Source organism: Chaetura pelagica, unplaced genomic scaffold (assembly GCF_000747805.2).
Source record: "Chaetura pelagica isolate M959 unplaced genomic scaffold, ChaPel_1.0 scaffold3, whole genome shotgun sequence".
Taxonomy (NCBI): Eukaryota; Metazoa; Chordata; class Aves; order Apodiformes; family Apodidae; genus Chaetura; species Chaetura pelagica.
The window spans coordinates 16,962,400-16,983,815 of NW_009952974.1; the positions used below are offsets into that span (position 1 = coordinate 16,962,400).

The 21,416-nt window shown below is 36.0% G+C and overlaps 1 protein-coding gene across 1 annotated transcript in view; it reads left to right on the forward strand.

Moving 5' to 3' along the window:
* Positions 1-3,582: 3,582 nt before the first annotated feature.
* Positions 3,583-21,416, forward strand: part of LOC104387563 (partitioning defective 3 homolog B-like) — a gene marked incomplete at its 3' end in the record, with an annotated part of 181,676 nt that continues 163,842 nt past the window's right edge. The window contains exon 1 of the mRNA XM_009996336.1: positions 3,583-3,774. Within this exon, the coding sequence (XP_009994638.1) occupies positions 3,583-3,774 (192 nt within the window). The remainder of the gene's footprint in view (positions 3,775-21,416) is intronic.

Sequence of the window (21,416 nt, forward strand, 5' to 3'; positions counted from 1 at the left end):
TTGAAGCTGTCTGGAAATAAAACCCAGAAGGAATTGCTACATAGACTGTAGCGGTATTTAACATAGATACTTTGTATCCTGTTCATGGCAGTGTTTGGAGTTGATCCAAAGAACAGAAAATCTTGCTCTGACTTGGAAGTATCTTTTAAATGGCTGAGTGATTTTACTCGTGAGATGAACTGCTGTTACTTCTGTGGCTGTGCAGAGGTAATTTCCTTCACTTAGGCTGTCTGGAAGTAGCTAACTATTTGCTTCATCAAATGAGTCTTCAAAAAGTGTCTCTCCGTGCTGTTTAAACTTTCAGGGATGAAGTTCTGGTTAAGTTAATAGAAGCAGGTTTCACATTGGAATTTCTGAAACAGGAAGTGTTTAGTCTTTTTGTAGTCTCTGGTGGTTACTGTAACTGGGGAGTCCTTGAGAGTAGAAGGTCATAGTGGCTTCACACTGGTGTATATGGGTCATAGTGTGTGTGGGAGCAGTATCTAAGCTGTTAAGAAGCTTTTTTTCTGATAAAGAAATGATATGAATCCTGTACTGTTTTAGTTCTTGTATTTCAGTGTCAATTGTTGTTCCTTTTTTTTAAAGACTCTAACATTGGCCACACTTACTCTAAAAGATTGGTGAGGAATGACATCTTCTGTTCTTTCAGACTGATTTAGTGACTGCTTTCCCTTGATATGGCTACTAAGAGAAGCAGTAAGTTACCATATTGGCTGTGGCTTGAAGTAAAAGAAAGGTTAGGCATTTGTTAAGCTGAATGTAGTTTAGGGTGACCATGTGTCTTGAGGTTGTTTCCTGCCAATATGCTATGTTCTGTTGGAATAATAGAGCTGTTACACTCCTTTTTAATTTGTTTCTCTTTCAATGACACACCTGGGTTGGAGCAGGTACTGAATCACAAATTGAAGTGAACATTGAAAGCAAAACATTCCAATTGGTTGTTTACTTTTTCATATCAGCTTTAGTCTGTTTATAGGACTATTAAAAAGTGTAACACATAGAACAGGTTTTAATGTATCTTCAGACAAAATGTTAGCCACAGAGTTTGTTTAATTAAGAGGAGTGTTTTTCAAGTACTCTGTTTTAGTGTTGCTAGCTAGGAAACCTTTTGTGATTGCATTAGTTAAAAAGTTCGGGAGGAACATTTGTGGCTACTGACGTGTTCCAGTTTGAGAGAATCACATTTTGCAAGTTTATCCGTGGGGTAGATAAATTGTTTGCTTTCTTCTTGCACACAAGTACTTTTCATCTCTGTCATTTCATCTTAGAATTCTGTGTGTTTGTGGTAAAAATACTTAAATCATGGGCTTTAAAATAGAATTTTGAGCTGTAATAGTCATTTAGACATCATAACTTTGCAGAGGCAAAAAAGCATGTTAACTGATATTCTTAAATTTTGTAATTTTGAATATCTGATCTCTAGAATGAATAAACATTTGCTATTTCACAAGTGGATGGTTCAGTGTGAAACAAAATGAAATGACTAGTTAGAGGTAAATATACCTGTTATAAATAGAGGTACTTTTGTGTGCCTAATTGGTTGGTTGTTATTCAGCCATACTGTATCTTAGCTGTACTTAACCCTCAAACAAGTGCAAGGGAGTAGAAAAGATGTGGGTTAAACAAAAGCGACTAAGCTTTACACAACCACTTGTTGACTCCCACCTTTCATGGTGGGTTGGTGAGGAAAATCATAAATGTACAAGTGAGAAAACTCATAGACTGAGAAAAAAGACAATTTAATAGGTAAAACAAAAGCTGCATGCACAACTCTGGTCCTCCCCCTCCCCTTCCTTCTTTTCCCCTGCTTTTATTGCTCAGCACAGTGTTTTATGGTATGGGTTATCCCTTTGGTCAGTAAGGGGTCACTGTCCCAGCTATGTCCCTTCCCAGCTTCTTGTGCACCACCCCACAGCAGGGGAAGAAACAGGGAATGCTTTGACGCTGTATTTTTTCTGTTCAACCTTAGTCAAAACATCCTTGTGTTATCAACACTTTTATGGTCACAAGTCCAAAACATAGAACTATGCAAACTACTGTGAAGAAAACTAACTCTATCCTAGACCAATCCAGGACCTGTCAATGGAAACTGTGAAAAGCCAGGTGGACCAGAACAGGGAAAGCATTTTGTTGCGGGTTCACCAGGAAAGCAGATAGTGTCATGATGAGTTGATGGGTAATGCTTGGGTTGTGGCATGAGTATTTTTTTTCCCTTTCTTTCTTTTACTGCTGCCTATTCATGACACAATAAAAAATAAGCCTAATCCAATTAATTCACATCTCTACCTATGATAGTATTATCCTGATTTTTCAGCTGTTTGCATACCTTGATGGCCAAAGTTATCAAATGCCAATAAATAAATGAGTGGAATATTCATGCTTCTCAGGGACTTCATTACATGGACAATGTCCAAACTACCTCTAGTTGTCTGTTGTGCTTTACTTTGCTTCTGAGAACTGTGATCTGATTAGACTTATCCAGGAAGAAGAGATTTGAGATACAGATATAATATAAATGGAATCATTGGGAGTGCGTATTGCACATCAGCAGTGCTCTACTTTCTCTTTCCATTTCTGAAACTTTTGTCAAAGCTACACATGTGTGCTAGTTTCTTGACTTTTAATTTTAGCATATTCTGGAGAGTCCCCATAGTATTTGATGGAAGATTCAAATATACTTTGTAATCTTATTTAAGCATGTTTTCTTTTTAAGCATGCTGTAGAACATGTGCCAATTGAACATTTATCAATGTTGATACCATAGAGTGCTCAAACATGTTGCTGTGACTTGCTGAGCTGCCATGTGCTTGTTCAACCATAATAGTAGGCCCTAATGGGGTAAATGTTCAAATGTTCATTAAGGTAGTTCAAACATAACTGCTGCTTGTCCTGTCCCCCTTGTAAGTTGTGTACACAGGTAGCTGTTACGGTCTGGGGTAGTGATTACAGGTTGTGTGTCTGCTCTCTCAAGGAGAATTTGCTGTTGAGCAGTGTGGTCTGAGCCTTCTGGCTTCAGGGTTAACGATGACTAAGTTCCCAGTTATTGAAATGAAGTAGTTGATATATGAGGAAGCATTAGCTTTTGAAAACTGACATGATCCATGTTAATATAGTACACAACACTGCACTGGAATTTGAGAGTGTTTATTTGTAAAAACAAACTGGGATTTATTTATTCTATCAATGTTTTTTTGCCACAATAGCCTGACCTATTTACTCAGAAATTATGAGCGTGTTCTATTTATATAAATGTATGTGTAACATCCCTCCCCTGCAAATTGTTAGGAGAATTGCATATCCATACATGTATATATTTATGTGTGTTTGTTGGTAATACCCCAAATACTCCAACTCTAAACAATCATAAAAAGAAAAAAAGTTTAATTTCTCCTTTTTAAAAAAATTTTCATTTACTATTTAACTTAAGTAAAGAATGATGAAGCAATGGAAACATACATTTTCTGAAGATCTTTTGCATCGTGTTCTATAGGTAGTGTCTTTTTTTGTGTCTGTAGTTTGTTCTCTCTTTGTTTCAACTTCAGGTAGTGGCTCCAAGCTTTTGCTTGATCATTTAAGGGGGAGATGAGTGGGAAGCACATGGGATACAAAGTTGCATTGTCTGATGGCGCTGAAACCACGGAAGAGTTAAGAAGTCTTGTGTCTGTCTTACAGGATCCAACTTCCTGGGTAAATATTCACCACCTGGAGTATACAGATGGAGGAATCCTGGACCCAGATGATGTGCTGGCAGATGTTGTGGAAGACAAAGATAAGGTAAAGTTGGAATAAAAAATATTACTTTTGCTTTTTGCTGTATCTGTTTAAATAAGTAACGCTACTTTTTCATATCTTGGACATGTAGCAGATGAAGAGGGCATTAAATATACTTAAATTTAACACATATGCCTTTAGGTGCTGTAGCTCTCTGCTTCTGGAGTGGAACTGGAGGGCGAACAATGAAACAATTAGAGGAGTCTGGTACTTGATTTAGGATTTAATCTTTTCAAACAGTTCTGCGTTTCTTTTTACTGTTATAAGAAGATAGAGTTGTGACAGAATGTGAGTTTTACAAGATTTTTTTTTTTTCCATGCCACTTACTGTATCTTCTATAACCTTTTTTTCTTTGCTTATAATTAAGTTTTTGAGAGTCATTCAAATGTCATTGTTGAATATGTGTGACAAAGTAAACAGACAAACCTTCAGATGACAAGAGCAGCTGTCTCAACTGTTAAATTTCAGGAGGAGTTCCTGTGATTTGGTACTGGAAGTCTAAGCAGGCCAGTTATAAATTTTAAAAGACATGAGTCTCTAACTTCAAATAAGAGAGGTGGCATTTCTGAGTAGAGAAGCAGCAGCTGAAAGGAAGTCCCTTTTAATGTTCTTTTAATTATCAGGAAAATTTATCTTTGGAAACATGTATGAATTATTTCAGCATAGAGGAGGAGGAGCAGTATAATTTATAATAATTTGCTGGGTTTTATCTTTTTGTTTTTTCTTTGTAAAATCAGATAGATAGCTTTTTCTATTTGTAGTGCCATGTGCTTGGTGATTTCCAACATAGTGTTGTATATTGCAACCCAAAATGCTAATTTTGTATGCTGTTGATTGTTCAATGTCTTAATACCAAGTGAAATGTTTTGCTCTTGATTAAAGCAATGCTGCTTCTCATTACCTTAGAAAATTGTGTAAGGCATACTTCACCATTTTATTTGTTTGTGTGGGAATTCTTAAAAACAATGGAGCTCTGTTTGGTGTATGTTCTTTTTGTCAAGCTTATGTTACTTGCTTGTCCATATTTACTGGAAGTGTACTTAAAACACCTTAGGACTTTTTTTCCAGTAGTGTTTAGAGACTGAAGAGTGTGTTCTCAGGATTGATACAGCTGTATATAAAAGGTAAGACCATAAGCATAAGGTGTCACGTCAAAAGGAAATGCATTACTGGTCTCCTCAGTTAATAAAAATGAACATATCCACCCAGGATTTCCTCTACTTGAAGTGATACAGGAATGCTTATGCAGATATGAGAGGTAATTTCCAGAATAATTGATATACCATTCAGCTTTAACTTGTTGCTAGAGCCTGTGCTATACATTATTGCTGCGTGTCACTGGTTGAGTAAGTGTTTCTGATGAAGTTTCTAGTTGGCACACAGCTGTCAGTTTAAGCATCTTTTTTAACAGTGCTAGGTGGGATTCTGTAGTTTTGAGGCTGCCTTGAGGAAAAAACACTGGAAAAACAGGATCTTACTTGCTGAAGTTATCTGGGGTAGTTTAAGACTACAGCAAACATATGTATTTCTATTCCTGTGATGTCTCAATTACATGTAATAGTTCGTTGCCATTTTTTCTTCTTCAGAAGGCTTTGGGTGAAACACCAGTAAGTAAAATATAATGAAGAGTAGTGACAATTGAGGTTTTTGAATTAAACTAAGGGAGAATCATGTAAGGGGACTTCTGGTGGGGAGGGCAAAGAATTACCAAAAGGCTTACAAATATTTTAAATAGTTTTATTGTGGTCTCTTAGCTTTTGAGTTTTTGTCAGAAATATTCCACACTGAGAATATTGGCTAGGGGATCTTTAAGCTTTGCAAAAAGGAAAGGAGTTATTTAGATCTAATTGACCTGATATCTAATTTGGTGTTTAAAATGCATAAACAGATGAAAGAATTTTTCGTACGTTGGTCTGTGTTCTGATTCGCTTTGGTTATCGTTATCTTGTGTGCGTGATAAATGAATAGGCCACAGCTTTGTTGCTTCCTTGTCCTTGTCATTTCCTATGCACCCCAGCCAGTAATGCAGTCTCCCAATAAATCAGTCACTTTATATAAAAATAAGTTTTGCACTTAACCTCCGTGCCTTTAACCAAAGGTATGCTTGGCATTGCTGTCCATCAAGCTTCTCTTTTAGTGACAGAGGAAAATAGCTGGTGCTTTTTAAAGGGTTAATCTGCTCTAGATCATACTTTGATAGCAGTAAATTAGCACAGTTTCTTCAAAGGAAAATGTGCTTGCTAATCTATTGAAATTCTTTCACTCTGGTAGCAAAACAGTGAGTCACAGACTTATCAGATAGAATTTATTTGAAATTTCAAAAGCTTTTGACATTCCTTAATAATAGACTGTTAAGGTGGGACAGTTACTCATGAGGTAAGCACGGTCATTAAATAAGTGAGAGGGAACAAAAAGATGGAATAAATGGTCAGTTTGCAACACTGAAATGATGGCACTGGGAAGCATAATGCACATTTTTGAGAGCAGTGATGTTTTTGAGCTCAAGATATGTTAACTTTATGGTTTCCTCTTGAACTCAAAATTAATAAAAATTCAGGAGATAGGCAGTCCTCTGGACTCACACCAACAGCTCAGTGTCCTTCTGGTGCTGGGGGCTCCAGACCTGGACACGATACTCCGTGTGGTGTCTCACAAGAGTGGAGTAGAGAGGGAGGGTTGCCTCCCTTGGCCTGCTGATCATGCTGCACTCTAAACACACATAAAAGTCTACAGGGAAAACACAGTTTCCATTTAAACTGTCTGACATGTATCATCATATTTTGACAGGATTAAATACAAGCAAAACATGGTTACTGGTATGCTTTTATCAGCAGAGATCATCTGAAGTGGGATATTATGGTCTGTTGTCAGGGTGTGCTTTTTTCTTGCTGTTGTTCTCGGAAACCTCTGCTTGCAAGGCCAGTATTGCAGTACCCACATTATGGCCGACAAAGCTGTCGAACAAATATGTAAAGATACCATTTCCAGACCAGTGCTGCTTGCAAAATCTCTAGGCTTGTGATTCTAGAAGGTTGTATAGATCTTACCTCTCCAGAGGCTTATTTGTTAGCAATTCCACTGCTTCAAGTATACGGTGGGAATGGTTTGGGGATTTTTTGTTGTGTGGTACTTTGACTTTTGTGTTTGTGTGGTGGTTTGTTTTCATTTTTTTAGGAGTGGAAGTGGGGAAAAAAGATACTTTATTGTGGTGGGCACTGTACTGGTACTGAAATAGGAGGGTGCCAATATGATCTTCAAAATAGTTTTTGCTTTACTATCTCCTTTGTTAAATATAGATGCCTTGGGTTTTTTTTGATAGCAGAGTTTTTGAAGGATGAAGCAGCATCAATGAAATGCTGAAACAGTGACATTTTGAGATTTGCAAGGACTGTAACTGTCATTTAGTTGTTTCTAATTACGACATCAAGTAAATTATATAAATTATTTGTGTTGAATTTATTAATTAAATCATACAAATTAAGTGTAGTGTAGATAGCTATTTTAGCTGGCATTTAATTACATTAAATAGTTGAATCACTGAGTTCTTCCTTCTCAGTTCACTACCAGCAGAAATGCAATTTTGTGGAAACATGTCTCCTGGAAGGTCTCCAAACACTAGAGAAATCATGTGCTGGCTGTTCAAAACGGTTATTGGGCCCATACATGCTCCTGAGAAGCTGAAGATCTGGCTGAAGTTGTTTGGGTTTGTGGTGTTTTTTGGTTTTGTTGTTTGTTTTTTTTAGAGGACACAAAGTAACTCTCTTAAACCTCCATACTGACAGTATTGTGGGTGTGAGGCTGTTTTGGAGTTGTTTCAGCAAAATGGCAAAAACATTTGGTTCAGATTCAGATATAAACTTCAAGATTGTAATTGTACAAAGGAAATGTCTCTATAAGTACCTCCAAGCACCAAATTCCTCATGAAATGGGGAAGAAAATCACAACTGAAGTAACCTTTAGGTAAGCAGAGAAGTATGGATGAAGAATAAGTCGGGTGAAAAGTAAAATGATTTATACAAACAGGCTGAAAAATGGTAAAATGAAGTAATAAAGCAAGTGGGCAGGAGTGTCAATAGTTTAAAGAATAAAAAGAGGGCTGTGGAATTTTAAGGGAATGTCTCTTAACAGGGAGTTGCAGCATTGCTGCTTTAAAAGCTTCTCCTGCACATCAGTGGCAGAAGCCTCAATGCTAACTTGTTTAAATTACCTTCCAATAGGTCAGCAGAGTCTGAAATTGTCATGCTTTACAGATCTTTGTGTCAAATGGTTTGATTCTCAAATATATGATCCATGCAAGTAACATGTACTAAATTAAAGAAGTGTTGTTCAAAATCGGAACTTTTGTGTAATTGAGCTTTCTAGGGTGTTCTCTAGGGTTTTGTAGGTTTCTGATAACTGGAATGCAGAATGGAATTTTTTCTTCTATTTTTTTGTACAGCATTATATTACACTTGTTTAGGAAAAACAAAGCAAGATGTGTGGGACTTGGTTACAGCTGAGAATGTTTGTTCATTGAAGTATATGCTGTAGTAGTTTTTCATGTAATCTTCTCCACAAGTAGTTGCGTATTAGCTTTTTCCTGGAGAAAATTTGTGGGTTTTTCTTTTTGTTTCTTTGTTTGTTTTAAAATACTAATTCTGTATAATGAAAGGATTATGTGGGAGATGTCTGGTAGCTAAAAAAGCAATTTAATTATGTTAGTTTCTTATAATGTGGAGTTAACAGTGTGCAGTAACACAGGAGAGTTCAGATTGTTGTATTTTAAGTTGGATGTTCTATGTCCTCCCTGTCTTTCAAAAAATCTGCACCAAAGAAGGTATACATCAAAAAAACCCAAAAAAATAATTATAGTGGTTTTTTTTTTCCTTGTTTTAAGGTGTCAAATGTTGCTCTAGACTAGGGTTTATTGACACACAATGTTTTATGACATGTAGTTGATAAATACCACAACCAAGTTACTGTTTAACTGTGTGTGCTTACAAAAACTGGTTGCAGCATATAAAGACTTCAAACTTTTGATACTTAATGCTTCTGACAGAGTCTTGGTTACACTTCTGTAAGTTTGAATGCTTTGTTTGAGAGAACTGTTGACCAGAGGCAGCCAATTCTAATGTTTAGTTCCTTAGTGCTGATGAGGTAAAATAGGGATTAGTAGATCAAAAGCCTGGCTCTTCATCTTAGGAAAAAAAAAGTAGCAGAAATTTGTCAAAACTGATATATAAGGGGTGTTGGTCTTTGATTTTATTTTAATGCTCTGGTGGTGTTTTGTTTGTTTTTCTGTTGTTTTTGTTTGGGGGTTTTTTGTTTGGGGTTTTTTTGTTGTTGTTGCTGTTTTGTTTGTTTGTTTTTTTCCCCTAATTATTATTTTCAAGCTGTGGTTAATATCTCTGCCAGAACATGTATAGATATTTGTGACATTTCCATACTACTTCTAATTTTGCATTCTTATTTTGTGGTTTCAATAATGAGGTCGTACAGATAAGCAGAAATCTTAACATTTTATCAAGGAAAAAGGATACCTAATAACTCATTATTTTATTCTGAAAAACATGGTTACAGCCTATAAAGGCATGATACAGAGTTCTGTTAGATTCAGAGTATTTTGTTTCTTCCTTGTATAAATAATTTGTAATAGGTTTCCCATAATTAAGGTTTTTGGTATATAAAATTGTTACTGCTGACAGTATTTGTGTACTTAGTTAGCTCTGGGTGATGGAGATACAAAGAAAAACACTACTGTGAATTAAACCCCCATGTAACTTCTATTCTAGCAAGGGAGTCCCAGTATAAGTATTCTTTACTTGTTTGGTAATCAGCTCTGTATCCTGTGCCTACAAAAAAGGGGAAGAATTAGAAATTACATATTTTTAAAATTACTTTTATATTTTCCAGCACCTTAAAATATTGAGAGGAAATGTGAGACACAAGAAAATTCTACAGAAAAACAGGGCATCTATCTTTTTGCATTGACTCTGATGATGGCTTTTCCTTTCATCTTGAGTCACAGGTTTTTAAACTGATTCAAAAAGGTGGTGTCAATTCTTGCTAAAACCTTCTGAGTTTATCTAGGCTTTACCTGTAGTTTTAAAATAAAGGAGCAAAAAAAAATGGGGATGTGGGGTCACTCTTATAGAAAATCTGCAGACTTTGATTTCCTGTCCCTTGGATGAGCTAAAATGGAGTTTTGGTTTTGCTGTTGATGAAATAGTATGCAAGCCAGTTCATCTGCAGCCTGTTTTTAAAACATATGTTTTCATGCTTTTCAGGAAGAAAAGGTTTTATGTGTTTTGAGCCAATGCTTGTTTAGGGAACAGATGTCTGGTTTCACTTTTGTGTAGTACGGTATGCTGTGAGCCACCATATATATATGTAAAAGAGTATTTTGGTAGGAGTTAGTCTGTTTATTTTTGAAATGGGATCTGAACTGTTAGTATCAGAGGGAAAAAAAAAAAATCAGTATCATTAGTACTTACTAAGGGACCATTTATTTTAGTAATGCAGTTTCTTTTAGAATACAGATGACGAAGCTTTGCATTTTTATGAAATTTGTTTTAATTTCTTGCTGCAGAGGTGCCATGCATTATTCAAGATTATAAAATGATTTGGATTTCAGGAGCATTTGGATTTGCTGATGAGGATTTCAAGCTGTGTAATTATGAAACTGTATGTACATAGGTTGGAAGTTCAGAACTCATTAGTGTAATCATTAAAATAACCATTTTTAAAGTGTGGTGTTACATTCCAGGGTGTGCAATTGCACTATCATTTGCTTCTGGTTACTGGAAACATTCTTGTAACAAACTTCAGGTCTAGCAATGTGCTTCAAGAGAAGTTCACAGCTTTAAGAAGAGACACCTGGTCAAATGTTGCTTAATTTATTAAAAAAGATTCAGTTTTATAGATTTAGAGCCATAACACAGTAGTTGTGTGCATAAATTAACCCATTTATCCCAGAGAAAATTATAGGCTTTTGCATATTTAGTGCCATATAATGTAACTTTTCTTAAAATATATATTGTCTTGGAACATATTACAAAGGTTGCTTATTTCAACTCTGCCTACTTTAAAACTAAAAACGGCGTTTATAATGTTCTTACCAGTTGGACTCCAAACTTCTAGTTTTTCCAGTGTAATGTTTGTGTTTGAACTCTTCCTTTGAACATATGTAGCCACCAGAGTTTTTCTGATTGTGATATTCAATTTCTTTTCTCATATTAAAAAATAAATAAATTAAAAATTAACTGTGACAGTGGATCTGTGACACGAATAAGATTCTTGTTAGTTTTGGAATAAGACTGCCTATATAAATGCTAAGAGGGGATTTTGGAGTTAAAATCCTTTTAATGTAAGTTACATGCAAATTCAAACCTTGTTATTTTCTAATTTGATTTTATCTTGATCCTTTAATTATCTGATTTGTATTTTCACATTTTAAATAAGCTTTAAAAACACAGCAGGCAGAAGGTTTGGTTCCTGGGTCACTTGGTTTTGGAGAGTATTCAGCTGTACAACCACAACACTTGCTCTCGACCTGAAAATGTGTTTTGTCATCTGGGCACTAAGTACTGTAGCTAATTGGTGGTCGGACAACTGAAACTTTTTGAGTTTCTGTTCTTTAAACAATGAGAGGGATGGAGGGAGGTCATTTTAAGTGCATTTGGCCACAAATGGTGAGTTGAATGGACATGTGAATGTCCTGATGAAAAGTTCTTAGTATCTCTTCGTGCAAGCATAACTTGGTGGAAGATGCCTATTACTTCTTAATGATTTTCCTTGATGTAACAAATACCTGGAATTCTATATGCATGTGTTGATGCTTAAGTACATATAACAGATGTTAGTGTATATGAAGGACGTGCTATGCATTGTGAAAAGAACGTAATCTTGCTGTAGAAAGTTAATTTGGTGGGTTGTCTCACTATAAAATAATATGAGCTCTTAACTATGTAGTGGTTTATAATCTGTCTTGGATTCCTATGTCCCTTGTCCTACTTAAATTGTAAATGGATTGAAGAAGGGGCTTTATTCTTATTTCTTTATTAAAGTCTAACACAAAGTCTGAGAGGCTCTTTCAAAGTGGCAAACAACTGCTTATCCAAGCTGAGGTTGCCAAGTGTTAGAGGAGATTTGCTTTATTTTGGCAAAGTACTGGAGCACATAAGGAATGTTTCAAATATATATATATATATATATATATATATATAAAATATAAATATATATATATTTATATTTTGCACTTCACAAACAACAGATTTGTCTGTGCTTTGTCATCACCTGTGCTTTATGGAAGACTTTAGGTGTAGAGCTGAGTGAATTGCAAGAGGCAAACAGTATTTGAAAATGGCCAGAGTAAGTTCAGAAGAGTTTATAATTGTAACATTTACTGTGCATGGAGGAGGTCAGCCACAACTACAGCAGCAGGGCTGTGGGTCTTTATGCCAGAGTCCTCCTCCATTATGCATTGAGGCACTGCTAATAGTACAGGGAGGCTCCAGGTTCATGTTCTGCCAATGTTTTAAATAGGTAGTCTACACTGACTCTCAGCTGGGAAGTGTGCATCTTCATGTTTGTGTTCTTGGTAGTAGTGCTTTTTGGATATTGGTTTCTGACTTTGGTAAACTTGACACTAACTGGGATGTGTTCAAGAAGCAATAGTAGTTCTAAACATCAGGTGTCAATTGTCTTGGAGTGGCAAAGTTGCTCACCTTGTAAACCAGGGAGCAAAATCACAATAAGAGCTGAGGAGAGAGAAGTAGTTTATAGGCAGTAGACTGTGTAGGAGCCACTGCTTCATAGAGTTGAATTACCTGGCCAAAGAGTGGGCTTTTATCTTGCCCCCAAGGAAGACTGAATTCAGCAGCAAGTCAGTTGGAGTTTTCATGCCTTTAGCCTAGAGAATGAAATGTGTGGTGGTGTGGTAAGCCATGCTGTTTGAGTCTCTGATGCTGTTACTGTGCAGTAGTGTGCAGATAAATGGCTTGCATAAAGGATCTGTATGATTTCATGGAGCTGTTTGGGTTAGAATGAATAACCTTCACTGTAGTTGGATTATCTCCTTTATCTCCTTCCTTTCCAAGACCTGCAGATCCCCAGTGTGGGTGTGGGCAGTACAGTATGTTATTATTGGGTCTCCAGCTGTTCTCCCTGTTGCTGGGCAACACAGATTGGGACCCATTAGTAATGGCATGATTCTGGGTGATTAGCAGTGCAAAGTATTGTGGCAAGCTTTTATCATCTTGTAGTACATTGGTCCATCAGTCTAAGTCTTTGAACTAAAACAACTCTGCTGCTGATTATGTTATTAAGTCTCCTGTATGTGTGTAGTGTCTGATAAGCCTTGTGCTGTTGGTTTCTGTGTATTATGAATGGCTTGGGCCATATTTTCTTCTTTTCTAGCTGGTTGCTGCTTTCATGTTCTCTCCCCTTCTCCTTTGTGCTGTGGTGTGTGGTGTTTGCATGCTAGTGAAATCAAACTTCCTGCCTCTTTTCAGTCGTGTTACCCTGTTCACTGCATTAGGGGTAACACTAGTTCTGGCAGGAGCATGGTGCATTAGATTTTGGAATGGTTTTGTACATGGAGTGTATAAAAATGTGAAACAAGGCTTGAAAACCCAGTTAAATTGCAGAATAATAATCACATGACAAATGCACTGACATTTAAAGCAATTAAACATTTCAGAAGAAAGAAAAGCTATTTTGGAGTCACTCCCATTTTTTATTATTTCCAAAAGCTACTGTTTTGTTAGCTTGCTTGCTAGTATTGAGAAGTTTGTAACAAAGATTTTTATAGTGGGTATAACTTTTAATTTATGCAAAAATTGCCTTTTCTGTTAATTAGATATTAATCTGTTCTTCCCATTTATTTGCAAAAAACTTCTTTAAAAAATTGTATTTAGTTTAGCTGCTCCCTGAACTTTATTATTTGCATGTTACTACATGCATTGGCTTTCAGGAGTGCAAAATAAACTTAACAGTTAAATAGTGTGATCACATTTTTTTGATAGTGTTGTTGTTGTTCAGTGTTTTTTTGATTGGATTTTGTGACAAGATATCTCTTTGTTTGTCTGTCTGGATGAACTTCAGTGTTTTGGAGAAAGATTATTAGGTCTACAGTGGTTTGCAGTATAATTCCTTTGTAATTATTAATTGTTTTGAATTTGTGCTATATATTTCAATTGAGAACTTCCTTTTCAGCTAAGAATGGCTCTGAATAAACAGAACTAAGGGAGCTTTTGAAATTACATGAGTAGATAATTTGTATTTGAAAAACACAGAAACATTTGGAGAAAAAAGTCCAAGTCAGTGTATGGTTCTTTTCAAAAGGATGTAATCTTTTAAGGTGAATTGAAGTCTTCTGATTCCTAGATGTGCTAACATCTGAACACTGAATCACCTGGTTCTTGTTTGTCATGCCTTTAAACAATGTGGATTGTTTGCCTTTGGACAACTGCTTGTGCTGTGCATTGTACCTCAGCACATGCTCCTTTTCACATACATTTTAAATATACTGTCACTGAACACACTAGTTCTTATGGTCTGGAGCAAGTTGTATATTTGAATGAAGTGGTGCACAACACGACTTTCAAAGTTTTTAAAGGCTGTGTTGTAACTGAATGACTTTGTGCTAATAAATGCTCCTGCAATATTTTTGGTGGTAAAATAAGAAAGGATGAGGTCAGATTTGAACAAAATTTCTATTATGTTGATGATACATTACTGAAGAGGGAAACATCTGAGGCATCTAGCTCTGTTGCCAGTTATTGAAGCCTGGCTGTTTAAAGGTGCTCTTTCCAAAACCCTTTACTACAGTGTTGAGTCAACTTAAAAATATTGGGCAGGCATATATGTACAAGAATACATGGGATGTGCATTTTGATTGTGGGAAAATGGATAGTTAAGGTTCATGTGGAGCTCTCCAGGTACGTATAAGATGAATTTTGGCATTCTCAGGTTTGGCTCCATATGAAATTTAGAGCTTGGATACATAGCCTTCAAATCACAGTTCTCAAGTCTCTGGCCCAACAAAGCTTATTTAAAAGTACCATTTTTCCCCTTTGAGCTGGGTTATCTCCTTCTTCCTCTCGCTTGTCTTTTCCTAATTCCTTTCTCAGAAGAAAACCAGTGAAAACTCCCAACTTGGCTGTTTAATGGTTCTAACATTGTAAGATTTTAAGTCTTCCGTACTTGGTTTTCTGAATGAGTGATGACTTCTTGGGTTCTGTGAGCATTGGATGGAGCAAACCTCAGTAACTAAAAAAAATCATGTTTGAATGCAATGACAAAAGTGTGCCTTTGGTCTGTTTTGTAGGAGGCTGAAAGAGCAATGAGGTTTCTGTGCATCTTTGAGCTCAGACTCCTCTTCTGTATTTGTGGGCTGTAAAATGGTCCTTGAACTGGTATAGGTGAGGAGCAAATGGAACTAGGGCTTCTTCTGATCCTTTATCTCAAGCACAGTGTTTGTTTTTGTTATCCTTTCTTGGGAGAAAAGGACAGAAAGGAGAGGAGAGTTTCAATGTATCTAAAGCTGCTTAGAGTTTTACTCCTGATAAGTACATAAGCAAACAATTTTGAGCATGTTTCATGGTTTTCTTTAAAAATCTGATGAAAATTGAAATAGACATTTAAAAAGCTTACTTTTAATTTGATATTCACTTGATAGCTTTGGGTTGGACTGCTCTTGTTATGCATTTTACTTTTTAAAACACTGTTTTACTGCCTACTTAAAAATGATTTTCCTACATGTGGGAAATGGTGAAGTAATTAAACACATTTGGGTCTATGAATAAATTTTCTAAAATTAACTGTCTGTTTCACAGGAATCGTTCTTGTCTTCAATTGGGTTGAAATGTGTGAAAGGGAAAAAGCTTTGAGAGGTAGCTATTTTTCAGAGTGTAGTTTAACTACAGAGCACATAAAGGAGTTGTTCGATATGCTCGGGCCACAGAGGCAAGAACAGGGGAAATATTTTTGTATTTGTTTCTGCTGCATCATTTTTGAGTAAGTCACCTGCTGTTTCCATGCTTTTATCCTTCACTTTGGAGAAATTCAGTTGTGCTGCAGTTAGACAAGAAATACCTTATTACTTCAAGAACTAAAATTCTTAATAATTGAAGTTGTCACCAGATTATTGTGGGTGTATTTAATGTTAATTAGTTTATATTTTCCTTTTCTTCTTTTTTTTTTTTTTCCCTAGCAGGTTTTGCTAACCTATTCACTAACAGCAGTGCTGACACCTATTCAGTCTTCAAACATGTCTGATAAGTAAACTAATGCATGACCCACTTGCACAAAAACTGAGAAATCATTCTGAAAGGTGCACAGCAGTAGGACACATTTCAGGGACAAATGGAAATGTGATGGAAATGGAGGTGAAAAATATTTAAGTGTATTATAACCTGCTGTAGAAGAGTTTATGTAAAAAAAAAGTAATAAACAGTTGAAATACTTTGATTGTAACTGTGACTCTTTTTCTGGCTTTATTTACAGCTGAGTTCTTACCTCCTTTTTTTCTCAGCAGAATTTTTTCCTGTTTGGAAATTCTTTTCCAGTGCTGAGTCGGAAGCTAACTTGTTTCAGGTGTGTGTATATATGTTTTAGCCTCAAAGCAAATGTTTTTGTCCTAGGAAACTTTTTGCATTCAACTCTATCATCTTTCTTTTCAAAGCATGTTTGCTGTTCTGATTAATTTTTTCAGTTAACTGGAATGTATGAAGACTATCTTGGGATCAGCATTCGGGCTTTCACCTGCTGTAACAAATTTGAGACACATGGTTATGCTTTTTGTATGCAACTTTTCACTTGTGAGTAACTGATTATTCTATCTTCTTGTCATGTTTCATGTCACAGTATCACTGTTGTTTTCTCCTTCTGACAGCCTGACACTATTTAAACATCAGTCTAATTTTGCATATAAGCCAGTTTTAGAGAAGGAAAAAGAAAATATCATGAGGCATGTTACAATAACTTATTTTCAGAAGCAGCAGTCTTGCAGAAGGCACAACTTGCTCTGTTCTGTCTTGATTTCTGCTGACAGCAGACTGTGAAGTTAAGCACATATAACAAAAATAAGGAGTATTTCAGACAACAGGTGTATGGGAGAGTACAAATCTTGCTGTGAAATTAAGTGGTAACGCTTGTTTGATAGAGAAGGTGGTGGAGCCCATATATGATTGATTCATACTAGTATCTATCTTTTTTTAGCGAAAATACTTGCCTTATGCCACGTGGTTTAAGAATAGCAGTTTTAAAAATCTGCTATAGTTCTTGATACAAGTCTTGCCCCTCATCTTCAACTTTGGAGTCTTCATCTTTAGAATTATGTTTAAATATGCGGATTTTACCCTTCTGTTTTCTAAGGTCTCAGTAAGACATATGGAAACCATGTCTGAAATAGTAAGGTGATCAGTTAGGAATGGCTTCTGACTGCCGCATATGAAATCTTTTTTGCTTCCTGACTTTTGAACATTCTGAGTTTCAAAAGAAACCCACAGTACAGGAATTCATTTTTTAAGAGTTTATTGTAATTACAAATGTAGTTTTCAGATGTTTTCCATGTGCCTGTCTTGTCTGTGCTTGAAGAGAGTTTCCTAAAAAAGTATGTGTTCAGAAAGGCAGGAATTAATTCTTAATTGTCCCAGTTTTCTGAACACTTAAGGATAGGTGTGGAAGAGTTATGCAGGTTGGATGATATTTTAAAAAGCAAAATAAAACCCACTAAAAACAAAACAAAAAAACCTGCAGCAGTTTCAGGTTTTTTTTCCTTGAAATAATTGAAATAATCTGTGCTGAAGAAGGCATGGTCAAATTCATCCTCCACTGGAAGTAGGAATTTGCAAGATTGGTGGTTTTTCTTAGCTCCCAAAGACTGTAGTTGAAAAATTCCTTTCTGGTGTAGAGTTGATGCTTCCTGGTGGTGAAGACATCTGTTGTTGGGTCCAAAGTTATGCCCTTCTCTAACAATTAATTGTCAGTCTTCACTAAAAAGTAGTGGGTTAATCAACCGTTTCCTTTACCAAATTATGCTAAAGGGAAAAAAAAAGAAAGAAAATAACTTGAGTATCTTCACTAGGTTGATGTGTGTAGGATGGGAAGTGTTAAAAAAATCCAGGGGCTTATTAGTCTGCCATAGACCTTTGTATTAGTTTGTAGGATAATCGCTTTCAGGCTATTATGTTTCTATTACTCTCTCATTCTCTCTTCATCCTTAGAAGAATAGTAAAAGAATTGAGAGTTTCTTGTGCTGTTACCAGAGCACTGTGATACACCAGGTTCTAGGTTTGTCTGCATGGTCTGTCCTGTTCTTTCTCTGTGATCCTCTGCCTTCTCATTTTTTGCACTTGACTTTTCACAAGGTGCATGGTGGTGTAAACATCACTGTTCACAAGATCAGAATGTGCGAAAATATTTTTTATTACACAGATTAATAGAATGTCTATTAAAAAAATAATATTCAGTCCTTGTGAGTAGCTTTGTGACTCTTCATCCTCCAGTAATGCAAATTTTAATGGGCAAACATCACCCAGGGAGCAAAATTCTGAGATCTTGAAAACACTGCTCACCTGCCAACTATGAGGAGCAGTGAGATGCCTTCTGGGGTTATATCTTAACCTTTGTGTTGTCAAGGTTAACAAAATGACATAGCTTCTCTAATTCTCCAGCTTTTTTTGACAGGTGAGAAGTTGGTGGAAACTTGAAAATTGAATGGTAACTTGCCTAGAATGCATCTTCCTGTAGCACATGAAATCAGCCAGGCAATAGGCTGGAAGCTAATATCCAATCTAAGCCTCCCCTGCTGCAACTTCAGGCCATTTCCTCTGATTCTATCATTATTTACTTTAGAGTAGAGGTCAACACCCACCTCCCTACAACCTCCTTTCAGGTAGTTGTACAGGGCAATGAAACCAAAACACAAAAAAACCAAACACTAAACCCCAAACCCAGAAAAAACAACATTGATTTCTTTGGGCTGAAGTTTGCCTTATGGAACATCACTATGCTGTTAGAAGCAGGTTAAGCATTTCTTCTGACTTTGAGCTAGTATTTTCCCTTGCTTATATGACAGAATGGGCACTTTTGTTTTAGAGTTGCCATTGTATGTTGTTAAGCCTGAAGAACGGAGTAGTTTCTTGCAGGATTATCTAATTCCAATAAATTCTTAAAGAAAATTGCTTGTGTGGATTCAGTTTCTCCCCTTCCATATTTACACTCCTTTCATCTGTAGATCAGAGGAAGAAAGTGCTGCCACTGAAAGGAGGGACATGTCAAACTCCTTTTGAATCAGAAATAAGCATTTTCTTCTTCCTTCTCTTAGACTCTTTATTATTAGTTAATCTCCTTTCTTGGGTTTTCATATGCTGTTTTCCTGATCCAGCCTGTTCTTTTGTCCACTCAACACTTGTAATATAGCCCTAAGTGAAAGTGTCATCAGGCAGAACTTTTGACCCTTAATTGGAGTTTGTTACTAAAGCAGATTTGTGTTATGCTGCACTTGTGTTATTTGCCAGATATATTTTAAAAAAAAACTTTAAAGGAAAGTGAGTGAGTTAATGAAGGTCTTTGATCACTTCTGTGCAGAAGCTAACTGATGTTTGGGTTGCTCATAATTAATTTCATCCTTCAAATTAATTTTCACAAGCTTTAGAAATTACCAGCAAAGTAGTAGTTTGTGGCTGTGATCTTTCTTGTAGCTGTTGGGCTTAATTGTAGCTTTGGGAAATTCTGTTTATCATAGTGCAGATTTCTGCCATTGGTTGGAAGAGCTTACTGGGTTGCTAACAGCACATTACATTCTTGGTCTTGTCTAGTGTTGCCAGTTTAGTGTCCTTATCTCCTGGTGACTTCTTTGAGCAGTTTCTTTTTTTCTTCTTTTTCATCTCACAAATACACTATCTAGCTTATCATAGTATTTATGCAGCTATGTATCTACATAACACTTGCTTAAAATTTCTTTGGTTTATATAGCCTTCACTGATTCAGTTTATAGATGAAGTGGCTTAAAGCCCACTTGCAGAATGCTGGATGGCAAAGCCATTGAGCTCATTTAGCTTTAAGACTATGTTATTATTACTGGACTAGAGGGGAGCAGTTTATTCCTGTAGAGTCTTACAGTAATTCACAGATCCTGTGAATTCTGTCTCTGCCACTTTTGCAAGAAAACCCAGAGATGTTAAATTTCATGAAGCTAGAATTTGCTGTTTAACTGAACTTCACTGCAGGTGCTTATAAAATCTGAAGACTTACTCCTAGGATCATATTTTAAATAACAAAATTAGATTAGTTTAAAAAGCTCTTCTGTTATATTACTCTTATGCTAACTCTCCCACATGTCTTGAGTCAACATCTTAGAATATTGGGTAGTGTCACTAAGTGGTGTTTTTTTGCTGTCCCTGAGGAGTTATTTTCGTGATATTTGTTCATACTTGTCTAAAATTGCAGAAATGTGATTTGTACTCTTTGTTTACTCTACCTCTGTGTGTGTTTGTGTACTCTATACAGAGTCATTTGGATTGTTTACAATTAATTAAATTTATCACAAAGGAAAGTCTGGGAAGAACCTGTTTGAGACTAAGCCTCTTGCAATATTGGACTAATGAGTCAGCACTTATGTGTAACTAATGCTTAAAAGTTTTGTTACAGTGTAGTTCTTTGAGACAAAGCAGATGATTTCTTTTCTGTTGCCTATAGGAATTCTTCACCTTTGAAAAATTTGTTGAAAAGCATGGAAATTTTCCATCTTGTATTTATATTAAAGTATATTAATAATGATGGAAAGGACTTCTACTCTCTGATAACATGGAGCTGTGGGTTAGTACGGTGTTAGTGGAGAAAGACAAAGGAAAGGGGATAATTTGTTTTGCCTGTTGTAATGCAGTGAATCTCTTGCATTAGTGGTGGCCAAGAAAGCCATATTGCATGTAGTGTCATCTTTTCTACCCCTTCTGCTGCTGAGCTGCTTCAAAATGACAGCACTGATGTTCTCCCTTATATTTTCCATTTTTCATAGACTCCAATCTCTGTTGAAAATAAAAGCAGAGAAAGGTTGTATTTACTTCTGGAAGCAGTGAGAGCTGGAAATAACTTGACAACTGTCCTGAGGCAGCAGAAAAACTAACAATGAAAAAAATAGTTCAATGTCTGTAAAATACCTGGTCTGAAATAAATACATCTCTCAGCTCTTCTTGGGGATATGGTGGTTAGCAGCCATAGGCTGGTGAATATTATGGATGATCTCTTTTTTGTAAAAATACTAGGTATTACTGTGGGGTGAACAATTTAATAATAGTCTTATCCCTAGGTATCATTTACATATACAATAAATAGTGAACTCAGAAGTAAAAAGACAAAGTATGTCAAAATATTTATGTATTTTCTTTTCCTTTGAGTAACATGCAAAAAAAATGTGTGTGACAGAGGGACCCAGAACTTTGCAAGTTGATTGAAGACACCAGGTCTTTCTCAGGAGAACTACAAATGCTGCTTAGGCAGATGGAAATTATGGTGATTTACAAGTAACAATGCTGCAAGACAGATTACTGGAAGATAATTATTGGAATTTAGAATTATTTCCATATCACAGTGTTCAAGACTTCTGTACCTGTTCTACTCTCCAAATTAGAAATAGTTTATTTTATTGTATTTCAATATC